Source organism: Colius striatus, chromosome Z, assembly GCF_028858725.1.
Source record: "Colius striatus isolate bColStr4 chromosome Z, bColStr4.1.hap1, whole genome shotgun sequence".
In the NCBI taxonomy this organism is placed as follows: Eukaryota; Metazoa; Chordata; class Aves; order Coliiformes; family Coliidae; genus Colius; species Colius striatus.
The window spans coordinates 42,073,455-42,091,508 of NC_084790.1; the positions used below are offsets into that span (position 1 = coordinate 42,073,455).

General features: G+C 44.0%; 1 protein-coding gene across 1 annotated transcript; it reads left to right on the forward strand.

Moving 5' to 3' along the window:
• The first annotated feature begins 10,062 nt into the window (after positions 1-10,062).
• Positions 10,063-16,513, forward strand: FST (follistatin). The gene is made up of 6 exons (XM_010210492.2): positions 10,063-10,144; positions 12,197-12,388; positions 12,857-13,075; positions 13,439-13,663; positions 14,666-14,896; positions 15,630-16,513. The coding sequence occupies exons 1-6, from the start codon at positions 10,063-10,065 to the stop codon at positions 15,710-15,712; spliced, it is 1,032 nt and encodes a 343-aa protein (XP_010208794.1). The 3' UTR covers positions 15,713-16,513.
• Positions 16,514-18,054: the final 1,541 nt, after the last annotated feature.

Consider the following 18,054-nt stretch of genomic DNA (forward strand, 5'->3'; position numbering starts at 1 on the left):
TCTGATGGACCAGTTTTGGGCTATACTGTGACTTTTCCCATTTGCAGAGATGGCCTCTTCTATATACAAAGCTGGAAAGCATTCTACACTGCCATCTCACCATCAGCACTACAGAATTTTGTCTTCTTTCTGAGTCTTATGAAGGATGCTCAAAAGGTCCAATGAGCTCAGCAGGATATGGCCAATGTGTATGACAAGGGACTGGAAACTGAGCTTATACTTCAGAATGGGGAAAAAGTTGTGCAAAAAAGGTGGAAATATCAACCTAGAAATAAAAAATACATAGACCTTGGCTGAACTACTGTCACCTGCTACTGCCTGTAATGAAAGAAAGCAGCACAAACTTCACAAACAAACCTCAGAATATTAAGAGGACATAAGACAGTTTTTGTGCTACTGAAGGGAGAAAATTCACATGGTATACACTGTGAAGCCAACAAACGCTGAGTAGTTCATGAAAGGCTTCACTGCAAACAAAAAAATGTAGACAATAGGTCCCCAAAGCAAGCATAAATTATACTGGTCTCTTCTTCCTTACCATATTACTAGCCAATACTTCTATTACTAGCATATAATTATGCTAGTATATTTATCCCATAAATAATTGACTTCAAAATAGGATTTTAGAAGGTCTACAAGTAGCACTGTTTCGCACTGCTGTAAAGACAAATCTAGAGAGTTGCTTGCAGTGCCATTTACTTAACATCATGCTGTAAATTTGCACTAAAACCTAATTTTTGAAATTCATAGAATCATAGGATGGTGGGGTGGAAGAGATCTCCAGAGATCATCTAGTCCAGGTTCACCTAGATCAGGTCGCATAGGAACATGTCCAGGTGGGTCTTGAAGACCTCCAAGGAAGGAGACTCCACAACCCCTCTGGGCAGCCTGTGCCACTGCTCCCTCACCCTCACCTTCTGTGATAGCAGAAATGTGCTTTTAAATAGACTGAAAAAGTTGATGGCTTATGAAGTTTGAATAAAAGTGTGATTGCATACCAGATCTTGAAACAAAAAATGTTTAAGTACTAAGTGCTTTTTATAAGTAGGAAGAAAAAAAAAAAAAAAAAGACTTTGAAAGAATTGGTGTAACCACAAGACTGTCCATTTCTCCTTGTAAATACAGAGCAGCTCATCACAATTGGGAGAAAAGCTTTTCTTTACTTCCACCATAACCATGACTTGAACTTCTCTAAATTTCTTTGTCATGATCAGTCTTATATCATTATTTTTGTTGAGGATTCTGTCTAGTTCATTTCTTTCCTGGCATGCTATAGATATTCACCAATGTGTGACATTTGGAGTTTATAAACATGTACTGAGTAAAGCAATTTTTATGACGTCCCAACAAGAAGTCATTGACTAAACACCAGTCTAAAACCCATTTGGTTCCATTACTCTCTGAAAGTAAATCATTAAAACCGAGACTCTTCTTTGATGGGAAATAGTAAATACAAACCCCACAACAGTAAATAGTAAATAGAAACCCCACATAAGTTAATGACCTGTCCCTAACAAGGCTGTAACTTTGAGGTATACAAGCACCTACTCTCTCAGTCTAGAAACAAGATTCAGTATGTCACCAGATACATGCACTGAGCTGGAAATTGTCCATTTATTACCCTTTTTGCCATGCTATATTCAGCTTGTCACAGTTGGCTATGGGTATCACTCCTAACAGCAATTTTTATTCCATTTAAGCTCCAAGCCAGAATATACAGTCAAACAAAGCCTTTTTTTAATTAGAAAATGATGTGACTCTACATATCCAATAAATCAGATATTCCCTCTACATTAACTTTAATAGAATCAAAGTACAAGAAAAAAAATAATGGCAAAAATTAATTGAATTTTCACAGCAGTTATTTGCAAACTATGTCCATCCCCACTTTAATCTTGGGTTTAGCCTCCAATTCTGTTCCAGCTGCAACATGTCTTTTGAAGTCTGCCACACACTAAATGTTCCAGACCTTAAAAGTACAATAACCACACATAACCCTCTCATTCCTAAAGCACCATGTTTCTCATCCACAATTTAAACTTAAAAAATTGAAGTTTTATCACCAAGTATGACATAGCTCCACTTGGCTGAGCTGTGGAAGTAGAAAAGGCATTTTTCCAGTCAGGAAGCTGGGCAAGAGCCATTCTGCAGTTAGCACATGACTTAAGACAGCTAAAGGTTACCTTAATACTGCCCAAGCTGGAATGGCCTTCCATGAGCTATTCTATCTGACAGCTTTGTTCTTTCCATGCTCCCTTCCATTTATGCCAGTTTTTAAACCTTTATGTGGAATTAGGTTGTCTAGAGATGGTGGTGCTGTCTTTCTGGCATTTAGGCCTTCCTAAAAGGCTGTTTAGAGCAGGTTTCCAGCAATTTTCTTCCCTTTTTTTTTAAAATTTTTCTAAATTTAATTTAGAACTCATTAATTTAGAACTGAATTCTTGCTGCTCCTGGCATCATTGCAGTTTGAACAGGAGGAGAGGCTTTTTCTACCCTAGAAATCCTTGAAGAAATTCTAAAAGGTATGTGTGTGTTTCTAGTTTGTTTCTGTTCTCTGCAATGATATCGAAAATTATCTGATCAATAGTTCAGATCAGTAAAGCAATAGATCAGTATACTCCTTTATCATTTTTCACTTAACTTTATTGGGTAGTTCATTATTTTAATACTTTCCTTTCATTTTTTCCCACTACTGTTTTCTACTGGGATTTTGTACTTCACTCCAAGTTTTCAAAAACATGGAAATCTTTTTTAACTTGTTTAGCAGCCTGCTTTTATTCTGCTAACACATTAAACTTCATCTTACCACATCACATCCTGTTTGCCATGGGTACTGAATAATTAAGTGTGCTGCACTTCTTCAGCGTTGGTTTGTGATGCTGCAAACATAAGGGAAGAAAGTGTCTTTGGAGAATCTAAGACTGTTTGTCCTCCTTCAGCCTACAAGAGGAAAGTACCCACCAAACCGTAGATGGATACACATTTCTGTTATTACTCCCTGAATCACCAATAAAAGGTAGGAAAGGAGTCAGTTTGGCTTATACAACATATGTATCAATTTTATCTGATCTAAAATGTGAATGCCACCTGTCTACATGTACTTTCTACAGTATGAACAAGGCTACAAACACACTAAGCCTCCATGAGCTATGAGAAACTTCCCATACCTAGTATCACAGTACTCACACTGTCTTCCTATCCTTCCCATGAATCACAATGAATCAGCTTTTAGGGTGCCCTCCAGAGAGTCTGAGCACAGGTCATAGGGAGGATTATTGAAACTGAATTCCTTGCCTTCAAGAAGACTTTTTGACAATGCTCAATTCCTTCCTTCCTTCCTTCCTTTCATCCACAGGGAGAAGTTCCAGATAGCTTACCTGTTTCCAGCTGTCATGGTCAAAAGAGATGACAGCTTTTCCGATGTGATGTGCCAAATGTCTATTGTTGGTCAAGTCTATATTCCCTTTACTGGTGATATTTATTAGGTAAGATCCCTGCTACCTCTTAATTCAATCCATTGCCCACTAAGTGAAAAGAGATATCAGCTTTTAGATTGACTTAAAGAAAAAATAACTGTTCAGCATTCCTGCATTCATCTAATGAGAACAACATTCACCCATAGCATGCAATCTAAGTTCTCTGTTTAAGAGTCTTGCTTATGCATAGGAATAATTTCAGTGTAAGAGCACACATATCCACTACCTAATATAAGAATTCAATTAACATGTTTTGGAGCCTGGTTTTATCAAGAATTGGTTTACTTATTTTTTATGGAAAAGTCTTGGCCAAATCACAAAATGAACCTTCAGCATCCAAATTTTTTTGATACTTTATGATAGGAAAAAGCACATGAAATTTCTACAGAAAAGGCCCTGGTTCTCATGGGGGATTTCAACTACCCAGACACCTGCTGGAAGGCCTACACAGCTAGTCACAGTCCAGGAGGTTCCTTCAATGTTAACTTCTTGATGCAAATGGTGGGTGTGCCAACTAGGAAAGGAGCACTACTGGATCTTGTACTCATGAACAAGCAGGGCCTGGTTGATACAGTGAAGGCTGAGGGCAGCCTTGGCTGCAGCGACCACAAGATGGTGGAGTTCAGGATCCCATGTGGTAGGAACAGAATACCAAGCAGGATCACAGCCCTGGCTGGAGCTTTAGCAGGGCCACCTTTGGCCTTTTCAAGCAACTCCTAGGGAACATCTCATGGGACAGGGTATTGGAGGATAACAGTTGGTCCCTATTCCAAGATCACTTTTTCCAGGCTCAGGATCAGAGCATCCCAGCAGGTAAGAAATCAAGGAAGGGAGCCAGGAGATCTGCATGGTTAAACAGGGAACTGTTGAGCAAACTCAAGTGTAAGAAGAGAGTCATGGAATGAAGGGACATCCACTTGGGATGAGTATAAGACTGTTGTCAGAGGTTGTAAGGGCGCAACTAAGAAAGCTGAAGCCTCATTGGAGATGTGCTTTGCAAGGGAGGTCAAGGACAAGAAGAAGGGCTTCTTCAAACACACTGCAGATAAAATTAATGCTAGAGGCAATGTAGGCTCACTGTTGAATGAGGTGGGTGCCCTGGTGACAGAGGATACAGAGAAGGCAGAGTTACTGAATGACTTCTTTGCCTTTGTCTATACGGCTGGAGACTGTCCTCAGGAGCCTCAGAATCCAGAGAAAGTCAGGTTGTGTTTGGTTGATGAGGACTGGGTTAAGGATCAGCTGAGCAGTCTGGATGTACATAAATCCATGGGCCCCGATGGGATGCACCCGCAGGTGCTGAGGGAGCTGTCAGAAGTCATTGCTAAACCATTCTCCATCATCTTCAGTAAGTTGTGGAGAACCGGAGAGGTGCGTGAGGATTGGAGGGAAGCAAATGTCAACCTAGTCTTCAAAAGGGGCAAGAAGGAGGAACTGGGCAATTAGAGACCAGTCAGCCTCACCTCCATCCCTGGAAAGGTGATGGAATGACTTATCCTGGGTGCTGTCTCCAGGCATTTAAAGGACAAGAGGGTTGTTAGGAGCAGTCAACGTGGTTTTACCAAGGGTAGGTCATGTTTGACCAACCTGATAGCCTTTGATGACGATGTAACCAGGTGGACAGATGGTGCTAGTGCAGTGGATGTGTTTTATCTGGATTTCAGTAAAGTACTTGACACTGTCTTTCACAGCATCCTCGCAGCAAAACTGAGAAAGTGTGGGCTGGATGATCAGGTAGTGAGGTCGATTGTTCACTGGTTGAAGGGAAGGAGGCAGAGAGTGGTGATCAATGGGGCAGGGTCTAGTTGGAGACCTGTATCTAGTGGAGTCCCTCAGGGGCTGGTGCTGGGACCAGTACTGTTCGGTATATTCATTAATGACCTTACTGAGGGAACAGAGGGCGTTGTCAGCAAGTTTACCAAACTGAGGGGAGTGGCTGACACCCCAGAAGGCTGTGCTGCTATTTAACCCAGACAGTCTGGAGAGTTGGGCGGGGAGAAATCTGATGAAATTCAACAAGGGCAAGTGTAGAGTGTTGCATCTGGGAAAGAATAACCCCATGTACCTGTAGAGGTTGGGGAATCAACTCTTAGTAGTGTAGGGGGAAGCGACCTGGGGGTCTTCGTGGAGGCAGAATGAGCGTGATCCAGTAACATGTCCTTGTGGCCAAGAAGGTCAAAGGCACCCTGGGTGTATTACAAGGGGGGTGGGCAACAGGTCGAGAGAGGTTCTCCTCTCCCTCTACTCTGCCCTCGTGAGGCTACATCTGGAGTATTGTGTCCAGTTCTGGACCCCTCAGTTCAAGAAGGACCAGGAGCTGCTGGAGAGAAATCAGTGCAGGGCCACAAAGATGATTAAGGGAATGGAGCATCTCCCTTCTGATGAAAGACTGAGGGAGCTGAGGCTCTTCAGCATGGAGGAGACTGAGGGGTGACCTCCTTAATGTTTACAAATACGTTAATGGCAAGTGTCAGAAGGATGGAGCCAGGCTGTTCTCAGTGATGTCCAAAGATAGGACAAGGGACAATTGGTACAAGCTGGAACATAAGAGGTTCCAAAGAAACACAAGGAAGACTTTCTTCACTGTAAGGGTGACAGAGCACTGGAAGAGGCTGCCCAGATGGGTTGTTGAATCTCCTTCTCTGAGGACATTCAAATCCCATCTAGATGAGTTCCTGTGTGACCTACTCTAGGTGGTCCTGCTCTGGCAGCTGGGTTCGACTAGATGATCTTTAAAGGTCCCTTCCAACCCTTAAGATTCTGTGAAGGCTTTTATTTGCCTTAAAAAGAAAATAAAACAAAATAAAAAAAAAAAAAACAAAAACAAAACCAAAAAGCTTTTCAAATAGAACAATGCAATGGTGCTGAGAAAAGTCTTTATATCTGAGGATCTGAGGCACAAAAGAATAGAACCTTCATAAAAGTGTAGTTTTCCAGAAACAGGCCCTTCTTTTTGTGATAATCAAGATAATTAAATGGCAACAAAGGAGGCTGACAAGTCTTCTCAAGTCTTCTCTCGTACCAGAAGAGGACGTTCTTCCTTTATTTGAGTACTGGCTCCCCTGGAGAACGCAGTCACGTGAGAAAACACATTAGATGACGCATGCACCCAAGATTACAGGAGGGTGTTTGGCACTCTTTTCCTCTCCTTTGAATGTTTGGTTGGGAAATGTCAGGATAGGCCTTCACATTTTCACCCATTCAAAAGCCAGATCCCTTCCAAATAATCAGTTTTTGCTTGGAGTCCCATCCACATCCTCAAAAAACTTTATGCAGACAGGCACCATACCCAAGGCAGGGTCCTGAAGCAGTGTACTCTTGATACAAGCAGCTGCTTCTCCGTTGAGAGGCAGCACATTGAGGAAGAAAGACTAAAAGGAAATTCATTATACTAGGATAACGAATACTGACTTGTTGCAAAACAAATGTTCCCTACAGGTATATCCCTGTGTGTAAATAAATATTCCCTATATGTATATCTGTGTGTCTGTGTGTGTATATGTATATGTGTTAATAGCACATGTCACAGAAAGTTACGATTGGGGATTTTTTCTTCCTCCTACTCAGTATTTTGCTGCAATTTTCCTCAGAGACAGACAATATTTTGGAGTCTGTTGTAGCTACAGCTGTATTACAGATAGGACAAAGGCATTTATTTTGCATAAATTGAGAGCTAAACCTGAACTTTTTGGAAGTCTGATGTTAGTATATATGGGCTTATTCAAAGGTTTTATTATTCCAAGATCAATGCCAGCTGCAAGGACTGGATTCACATCCAAAAAACATATATTAAAATGCACACACTTCTTGGTAGAAAGATGTTTTAAAACCTATCAGGCTGAGAACAAGACTGGTTTTGTGTGCTGCCTGACAATTCAGTTACAGGTCGATCATATTGTTTTGGGGGTAATTTAAAAGTGATTGTTGGCAAAGCAGAAAAAGGTGGGGGACCCATACAGGGAGCCACACAGAGAGAAAGAAGAAAGCATTTCTGATCATACAATATATCCCTGACATGTTGTTACACACAAATCCAATATTTAGCATTTAAAAGGGGGAAGAAAAAAAAACCCAAAACAATAAAAGAAACAGCAGCTGTTTCTATGTGATGTCAGAGAACAGGTGTCATACAAAACTCCATACCAGTGCAATCATATTGATCTCCTGGTGATGCACGCATGAAGCACATGTGCAAACGCTATCGACCCATCTGGCATCTCATTTCCAGGAATATGGCCTGAAAGTGCCTCTCCATAATTGAAAACATTATCAGGATAAACACCGTATTGGCCAACTATTAAAAGACCCACACGAACCGAGTAAGACAAGGTGAGCCCGATACTGCGGGCCTGCGGTGCCTCCTCGTTCGGGAGCAGTCGCCTGCGCTCCCCGCGCCGAGGACGGGACACCTCGGGGCCCCCCTGGGGCCACTCGTGCTCGGGTGAGAAGAGGCCGGACCCCAGCGCGGCCCCTGGCGGGGAGGCGTTTGTGGGGGGAAGTACCACTTTCCGAGGTGAGTGGCGGCGGGGTGATCCCGGAGCCCCTGGCGGGATGGGGGTGGTGGTGGGGAAACCCGGGAGGTGCCCGAGAGGGGGCGGCCAGTGCAGCCGGGCTTCTCCACCCCCACTTCGGCGATCTCCGCGCAGCTCCGCGCAGCCACCTGCTCCTCGCCATCCGGCACCCTCCCGGCGGGGCCGGGCCCGGGGGAGGCGGGGGGGGGCGGCGTCCCCTAGGGTCACCTTGCTCCCAGGTTCCGTCCCCTCCGGGCGGAGTGGCAGGTTTGTAACCCGGCCCGGAGGCGAGGAGTGTTTTGCGGTGACTCGTTCATGTCGTCTGCCATTAGAGGGCACTACGCACCCCTACATTAACGCTGCTCCGGCGACCGCGGCGAACGGGGCCCGGGGCGGGAGCGGGGGGGTTGAGGAGGCGAGCGGGAGGAGAGTGGCACCAATTTGAGAAAAGATTAAAAAGGATGTGGAGTCTCGGAGTTTCTGAAGCGCTCAAAATGCCCGGGCGCTACTCAGGACTATGAGCATAATAATAATAACAGGGAAAAAAAAAAAAAGGCAAAAAAAAAAAAAGCAGCGAGGTCAATCATTTACCAGTCTGCTTCTTAATGCGTGTGACCGCAGGTGGTACCGAGGGACATTGTGATTCATGCCCACTTTCAAAGCACGACCAGGGCCCGGTCTGAGGCACCCAAACAACTGTCTTCTAATATTAGCACGGCTGTATTTCTGGATCTATTATAGTCTGTCCAGACAGATCCCATTGTAATGGGATCTTTTATTAAAAGATTAGCACTATCTCCTGCAGTTGGTGGAAAAAAATCTGTTATCACTGAGTTATTTGCAGTTGTGGGGAGGGGGCGGGCGGTGGTGAGAGCTGGGGCAGGCGAGAGCGGGGAGGAGGGATGTGGGGAGGGCCGGGCGGAGGGCGAGGGCGGCCGCGGCGCACCGGCCCCCTGACCCGGCACTGTCCGGGCATTCCTGTCTGCATACTTCGCAGTCTGTTGTGCTTTGGTGGCTCAGAAAAGCGAAAGAATCGAAATTAAAAAGGCAGCTTTTGAATAAACAATACCATTTTCCGTTAAGTAATCGTTTTGTATAAAAGGAAATATCGCCTACTCAGTTTCATTCAGCGGTGCCAAAAAATGTTATAAATGAGAGACTGCCAACTTTTCTAAGGGGAGAATAATGCCAGACTGTGCTTAATAAACTAGTGCCCTAGAAGTTCATTATCGATGTTGCAACCTTTTTTGATTCTGAAAGGAGACCGCCAACGTCGCCCCCATTGCCGTCTCGTCCTCCTGGGCTGCCGGTGAAAAGGCTGTCACTTGGGCACAGCCCTAGGTACTAAACTTTTCTTTTCCTTCCGCTCCCCACCCCTCCCCTCCCCCCCGCCCAGGTTCGGGGTCGGTCAGTTGGTTGGGGTTGGGGTTCTTGGGAGGGCCGACTCCCACCGAGCGAGCTGTCTGCTTGCCAGCCGTCCCCCGCCCGCCGGAGGTGCCGGGGAGCCGGATTTGTTTCGAACGGCCACTTTGCGGGGGGACGGCAGCACCGACGCCCGCGGAGCCTTCCCGAGGCGGACACGAGCCGCTCCACTCTGCTCCTCGGTGGCCTCCGCGGAGCCGCCCGCGCCGTCGGGGCGGGGGGGCGACGACGACACACGGAGACCCCCGCGGATCTGTGCAGCCTCCACGGGTGCGGGAGGCTCCGCAGGCGCAGCGACCGCGGTTCGGGCACCTCTGCCGCGCAAGGGCTGGCGCGGAGCTGCGCGGGTGCGCGCCCGCGTGTGCGTGCACCTAGAGCAGATCTGTGGAGAGGGTTTCCAGAAGGTGGAAAATGTCACCTGATTCACACTGAACTTTTTAAATCTCCCCACCCCCGAGCAGACACACACACACATTAGGAGACCGCCCACCGCAGACAGCTAGGACCCCCGTATAGATTTAAAGAGAGACTGCATTCGGAGCCTGACGTTCATTCAATAGAGCGATCATAAGCAGGCTGGCTGGTGCTCGCTCCCTCTCCCGTCTGCCCCTCACGCTGCTTCTGTGTCTCTCTCACTGCCGGCCACACTGAGGATGTTAAATCAGAGAATCCAACCGGGCATGCTCTTACTCCTGATGTTTCTCTGCCACTTCATGGAAGATCACACAGCGCAGGGTAAGACCCGATTGTTTATTCGCAGAGACGTTTCTTTATTATTACTATTGTTGTCTGTCTTTTGGTCACGGTTTAGTATGCTGCGGTGTTAGACGCCTCTCTCCAAGGTCCAAGAGGACAGAAGTTAGCTCTGGCAATGGAGTTGCTTTGTACCGGGGTGCAGAGGTGTCATGTAGGTTCCTTTTTGATCGGATATTTTCGTGGCTCTGCACAAGCATAGAGGACAGATGAGGATGTTTTTTGGTATTTTTGTTATTATGCAGCGTGAATGAAGAGCAGCATCGCGAGGGAACTTTCCCAGTCTCGGCTCCCGAATGAGTGCTCAAAGTTTGTTGGTAATTTAGCACTGATTTTTATCTCGCCTGCCTGACGGACGGAGAAGTGGTGATGGGGAGCCCCGCGATCGCAGCTGACACTTTTAGAAACCAATAAGTGGTCATTTTCCGGACATTCCTTCAATATTGGGATTCCCTCCTCCCCTCTCTCTGTTTTGGTTTTTTTTTTTTTTTATATTGTGCATATATGTGAATAAATATTAGTGTTGTAAATTCTTCTGCACTGAAGAGTATGCTTAAATAAGTTGGTTTGGGTTGGCTTGTTGGGTTTTTTTCACGCAAACAAAACAAACCCGAACCTGATATTGACAACTCTTAAGAGCCCTCTTTCGACACAAATGAATATTGATTTTTAGTTTTGAGGCTTTTTTACATTATCTTGACCATGTCTCAAACGCAACCTGGATGTCTTACCGTTGCTTGTTTTATATTTTTTTTCTTTTTTTCCCCCCCCCCCCCTTTTCTCCCTCACTGCCGAGCTCCAGCTAGAGTTAATTCAATGTAGGCAACTGTAAGACGCGAAACTTTTTTTCTTTTTTTTTCTTTTTTTTTTTTTTTTTTTTTAAGGGCGTTGTTTGTTCAGCGATTTTTGGCGTGGGGGAAGGGATATCTTCCACCGCGCCCGGCAACATCTCGACTGGCAGATCTTGACCCCTCGCTGCCGACACATTCACATCAGAGTAAGGAGCCAGGATCGAGCCCTGGGCTCAACTGATATTGAGTTGCTGGAGAAGTCACATTGGTTATTCACGAGAGACTCATCCCAAACAAAACTCTCTAGCTAAAAAAAAGGGGGAGTTGCTTGGACTAATGTTCTTGGCTTGACTCCACGAATAACAGGGATACTAGTAAAATAAAGAAGTAAAAAAGGTAGCAAAACAAAAAACAACAAAACACCCTATCGGGTTTAAGGAAAGTGTACTTTCCTCTGAAGTGCTTGCGGGAGAGACGGCACCTATAATTTTTCCTGGTTGTATCGATTTTTAAAACTATGTAGGGACCTCATATGCTATGTGCTTATGTATTTTATGTACTTTGCTCACTCTTGTGGAGCTCTGCTGACTTATTTTAGTGAAGGAAAAACATTTGTTAACAGAAGCAGCAAAATGTAGGGATTTCGAAAGACTTCACTAACAGCAAATGTTTCCAGTTCGTGCAGATTGCAAAATGGGCTGGGTCTGAAACTGTGTGCGGCACTAAAACAATGCTGCTGTGCAGCCGCGGTGAGGAGGAGAGGGCAGGGGGAGGAGGAAGGAATTTGCAAGCGGGATTTTCTTTTTATTCCCTTTTAAATGCACATCCTTTTCAAGCCTCTGTCACGTGTCGGCAGTGCTTCTTCTGCTCTACATATGGAATAAATACCTCCGAAAACTGCCTCGTCCTGTTTTGTTCAGGTCTTTTCTTACTTTCTGTTTTGGATAAATTTTTTTCCAGTTTCTCCTTTTGTGGCTTTTTGTGGAGTTTGGGTATTGAGGATGGGGGTGTTGTTTTTTGGGTTTGTGTTTTTTTTAAAAAAATTAAAGAAACAACCACCAACAACAAACTGCGCTCCCACATAGGCCAGAATAGCTGCGGGTTATGAAATGGGACGAATAAAAGTAAATAGTCTAGTAAAAGTCCTTTGCAAGGGCGCACGTGTTGTGTCTGGGTCACCGGCGACTGCCACTGATCCGCCTGTGTGTCCCCCCGCCCCTGTGTCCCCGTGTCCACCCCGCAGCTGGGAATTGCTGGCTCCGCCAGGCGCGCAACGGCCGCTGCCAGGTCCTCTACAAAACCGACCTCACCAAGGAGGAGTGCTGCAAGACCGGACGCCTGACAACTTCGTGGACGGAAGAGGACGTCAACGACAACACGCTTTTTAAGTGGATGATTTTTAATGGGGGAGCCCCAAACTGCATCCCGTGCAAAGGTGAGGGGGTTGCTTGCGAGCCGCGCTTTGCTGAGGAGTGGTTGAGGCAGGGCTGGGCTGAGCGGGGAGTGGTTCAGGCAAGGGCTGGGCTGGAGGAGGAGGAGCAGGACTGAGCCGAAGCTCGAGCCGGAGCTGGAGAGGGGAGTCAGGGCGGTCCTCCCCTTCCTTCATCGGTGGGACTTTGAGAGGCGTCTCGTACCTGCCCTAGGATCAGAGGGGGGACCCCCATTTCTGCTCGGGAACCGTGCACGTCGCGGGGAGGAGGGAGCGACCTTCCGTCCCCCGCTGCCCTCACTGCTGGCAGGGGGGCAATTTCCCTCCAGTGGCGTTTTCTGGAGGAGGGCAGGAGGTGTTTTCTCTCTGTGCTTTGGGGTTACGGTGTCTTTTTTTTTTTTTCTTTGAGCAGTTTTGACACCAGGTCTCTTCTGCACGCTCGATACTAAAGTCGTGCCTCTTTCCTTCCATCAGAAACATGTGAGAACGTGGACTGTGGACCAGGGAAGAAATGTAAAATGAACAAGAAGAACAAACCTCGGTGTGTTTGTGCTCCGGATTGCTCTAATATCACTTGGAAGGGCCCCGTGTGTGGCTTAGATGGGAAAACCTACAGGAACGAGTGTGCCCTTCTGAAAGCCAGATGTAAAGAACAACCGGAACTTGAAGTCCAGTATCAGGGCAAATGCAAAAGTAGGTTTGCAAATCTCATCCAATCTCCTTCAAATGCCAAATGGTCTGTGTGTGAGTGTAGGGAGGAGAAGCTGTTGGATGTACTTCCTCACAGGAACCAGAGTTATGTCCCAAGTGCTGAGAGACAGTAACTAAATGACACTCGACAGACTAGTACATAGCTGGACTGAAAGTTCCCCACAGTCTAGCAGCAGCCGTGTGCCCACTAGCTACTTGCTTTGAGATGGGAAGGTTTCCTCCTGTGGCTCTTAAATGAGGAGAGCTGCTGAAGGCTTTTGTCTGATCATTTGTTTCATTGTGTCACACATCCGCTCCTCCCTTGGATCTGCTATTAATCATTATGTGTTTCTGTCTTTATTCCAGAGACCTGTAGGGATGTTTTGTGCCCAGGCAGCTCCACATGTGTGGTTGACCAAACTAATAATGCCTACTGCGTGACATGTAATCGAATTTGCCCAGAGCCTACCTCCCCTGAACAGTATCTCTGTGGGAATGATGGCATAACTTACGCCAGTGCCTGCCACCTGAGGAAAGCTACCTGCCTACTGGGCAGATCCATTGGATTAGCCTACGAAGGAAAATGCATCAGTAGGTATCTAGGTTGGAAAGGAAGGGTGGGGGGAGCTTCTTCAGAGTATCATGTATGCAATTGTATGGATGTAGTTGGACGAGAGACTTCCAGCAGCCTAAATTAGTGCTCCTAGCCAGGATGAGCTTTGCCCCAGAAAAGGCTGCAAAGGGGATGAGGGAGTTGAGGGCTGGATCCTGCTTCTCTTTCTGTTGCTGTGGGTGCTGCCATTAGTATCCAAGGGAGTAGTACCCAACAAAAAATAGATGATGACATGGTTACGGTGTAACAAGGTCTTGATATTCGGTTGATCTGGATTCCTGGAAACAATTGTCTTCGAGTGGTCTTGGCAAAGCTTGCATTAACTTAATTGGAAACATCTGATCCCTTTTTCCTCTTTAGAAATATTGTAGAGCTTTGGAGACGGTGGGGAAGATAGGTAAATAATCTCTGTGCATCCTGACATTTTGTTTGTTGACATCCAGATTTCCACAAAGAACTGATAGTAAAGTGTGCTATGAGGAAGCACCTTCAGTGTAGCCTCTGCTATACAAAGCTGCTGGGGGAATTCATGGGAGTCTCAGGCTGCTTTTAGTTGGCATAGATTGAGGTGAATTCCCTTTCCAATCATGTAGACTACTCTGAGTGGGTTAGTTTAGAAATAATTGATTTAGAAATCCCGAATGTGTTGGCAAATTCTGCGTTTACTGCTAATTTGGGGAGTTGAATTTCCACTGACATCAGAGCAGGAAAGTCATGTACAATAGGCAAATGTAATTCTGTATTCCCCAGCAGGACCAAGCTCTGCTGGCACAGCTGTCTTTCCTCCCCCACATAGAGAGGCAATGGTGTCCAAGAGACTACTTGCCTGAGCAAAATCAGCAAGTATCATCACTTATACTTCGTCTGAGCTTTGCCTATTCATGGTTCAGACTGGAAAAGGAGTTTGGGGTGGTTTCTTGTTGCTTTTCTGTTTTCCTTTGTCTTTTCACTTACGTCTAGTATCCTGTGTATATTTTTAGAAGCCAAATCCTGTGAAGACATTCAGTGCACTGCTGGGAAGAAATGCTTGTGGGATTTTAAGGTTGGCAGAGGTCGGTGTGCCCTCTGCGATGAGCTGTGCCCTGAAAGCAAGTCAGACGAGGCCGTCTGTGCCAGCGACAACACAACTTATCCAAGCGAGTGTGCCATGAAAGAGGCAGCCTGTTCCATGGGTGTGCTTCTAGAAGTAAAGCACTCTGGATCTTGCAACTGTAAGTGAGATTTTTACTCTGCAGGCACTTAAAGCTTCTGAAGGCGATCCCTAGGTAATGAAGACTTACGCCTTCAAACATACGAAAGCTTGATTTAGAGATTCAAGATACGGCACAGCTGCCATATAAGTACGTATCTATCACGCACACACTTTGGTTACTGATAAAATGCAATAAGCCTCCAACAACGAGTTTGCCTTCAAGTTGGGGTTTTTGGGGATATTCTGAGGACAAGTCATTCAGCCAGAAAGGGCTTGGCCTCGCAAGTGTAATTGTAGCGTTTTTGTTTTTTGTTTTTCCTACTTTGTCTGCTCTCGTGTACTTCACTGATTGCTTTTCTAACACACGGATAAACTCTGACTCTGTCCAAAAGAACAAGCCTAATGGTAGCACATGGGCATCTGGTTTCACACAGTTGCCTCTACCAACTCTGAATGAAGGACACAAAGCAGTTAACCTAGAACACAAGAGCGCTTTTTATTTGATGTCAGGAATCTGCCAATAAAACCTGAGCCATTGATTCTTCCGAACTTTCTGCAGTTATGACTTCATAGATTATGTATTAAAATCCGTATTGCATAACAGCAGATGCCAAAGAGCATCTCACTACAAGTCGCATAAAATGCAACGCTGTATTATGGCTGTTCAGAGGGCTTTGAAACATGCACTGAGCTGCTTCTGCGCTGTTGTTGTCCTTATTTAAACAACAGCTCCCCTGTATTCCCCCATCTAGCCATTAATGAAGACCCAGAGGATGAAGAGGAAGATGAAGACCAGGACTACAGCTTTCCTATATCTTCCATTCTAGAGTGGTAAAAACCTCCATCACTATTGGAACAGCCATTGGGCAGGAAATCAGTGTCCATACTGTAAATAAGTGTATGCTTATTTATTTTGGGGAGAAAAAAAAAGTATACATATAGTTGAGTCTCGTAGACATTATTTATACTGTGTCATGTTTTATAATTTATACATAAAATGTCTGGTTGACTGTACACCTTGTTTTTTGAAGAAATTTATTCGTTACGGGAAGAGCAGTGTTATTTATTGTGAGATCTCTTGCTTGTAAAGTAAAGTTTTTCTTTTTTTCTTGTAAACTATGAAAGTCCATTCCTTAGAGCTTATCCACATGATTTCATCTCTTTGTTTCACTGATGTTAATTCTTTTCCACTTTAACGAACTTGCATGTTGGTTTCTGTTATGTTTATTTATTGGATTTTCTTCTTGCCAGTTCTGTACATAAAAGATCCCTCGGGTTTTTGTTTACAAGGAATCTTGACTGACCAAAAGGCGTTGTAACTGACTTAAGTATACTTCCGGGGTACAGTGAGGCAATCTTTAAGGAAACTGGTTCCAATTCAATTTTATGTACTTCTAATCACTTCATGTACTGGATTGATCTCAATGTGCTGAGCGTATATACTGTACCATGCAAATTCTGGACCCAAAGAAATAGATTATGAAGGTTGTTAATAGGGCTAACTGTAATAAGAATAAAGGTTTTATTTTATTTCTGTTGTTCTAATTCTTTTGTAACATGCATAAATGTTTTATCAGGTGTTTCCTTTAAGATGGTCTTGCAGCGCCACTTTCAGAGTTTTATTTTCCCAGTCAGTGTGTCACTAAAAGTTATATCAAAGCTTTATCAGTTCAAGTTTCTTGCTTTTCATAATACTTCTTTTCTGATGCGATTTTATATTTTCAAACATGGCGAGTTAAATATAAATTCATTTAAATATATAGTTTTGTACTTTTCTACCACGTAAATGTGCAATGTATATAAAAGTTATAATGTGTATTTGTAAATAAATGATGAGTGAAAAAATAAAAAATGGAATTTTCCCTAGAGACTGTCCCCAGTTTTTGGTTCTAAAGAGTTCTGGCCCTCTGGTGCAGAGAAGTCATAATGGTTGTTAAGTGAAAGAAGGCTTGTGTGTGGCATAGCAGTGAAATATGCTGGTTAAGGAGAAAACTTTCATCTGACATTGATTCAATAAATCTTTTTTTCCATATGAGTGCAATGTCTTCACTTCATTGGTATTAATAATTTTTAAATCCAAGTGCAGTGATAGAGGAGATAATATTTGGAAATTTTCTTTCTTCATTCTCTAAATAAAAAAGTCTGTCGTTCTTTGGATGTCTTTCAACTTCCATATTTCTAGGAGGTTTTGCATATGCATTTGAATTTTTGCCAGGCTTCAGGTCCATGTTACTGGGGTTGCAGTTGTGCCACTGTTTTAGATGACCAACAGAAAAAAGCAAGCTACAACCTACTTGTCCAAATTCAAGATATGTAACAATTAGCACAAAAGACCCCCCCAAAAAAGGAAAGCTCAACAGACCATCAAAGAGCACATTATCACTTGGGAAATATTTTCTCCTAAAAGGAAGGCTAATTCAGAAGTTCTTTTTGGCTAACCAGCATTCAGACTGGACACACTTTAAAGAATTGATATTAATATAGTAAAATGAGAAAAAGTTATACTCATAAGCACAGCTACCTAGGTCCTCCCAAATAAGACCCCACATACCAAAATTTCTCTGTCATACTGCATAAAACTTAAAATATATACTTGAGTGCCTTATTCAATGGTATTTTAAGTATTTTCAGAACTGTCATCTGAGAGCAGAGTTGACTTACCCATTTTGTTTAAAATCAAATAGTATTTGAAGACTCTTCCTGCTGTGGTATTCTGTATATTTTTTACTAGAAACTTTTATTTGTTATGGATTGTTTAGCATTATCCAAAGCAAACATAATTTGTTGATCTATAAATCCATAAAGACAAAAAATTTGCATTTATAACATTATATTCCAAATAATAGTAATAAAAATTCTGCCCTTCATTTAGACAAGTAATGTCTTTGGAAGGAAGTACATGATGAGAGAATCAAAGGGAGCAGAATTTTTCTCTCCTCATGAAACAGAACTCAGAATAAAACAGAACAAGGCCCAACAGAACGGAGCGATGGAAAGAGAACCTATATGAAAATCTTCCAAGGAACTATTAAACACATGAAAATCACACAGAGACAAATTTTTTAATAGATCTGGAGAGTATCAGAGCGATTTTTCTCAAATTCAGATAGGTGACAGCCACTTCATTTCCAGCAGAACAACATTAAAAGATTGGTTTTAATTGCAAATATATTTACA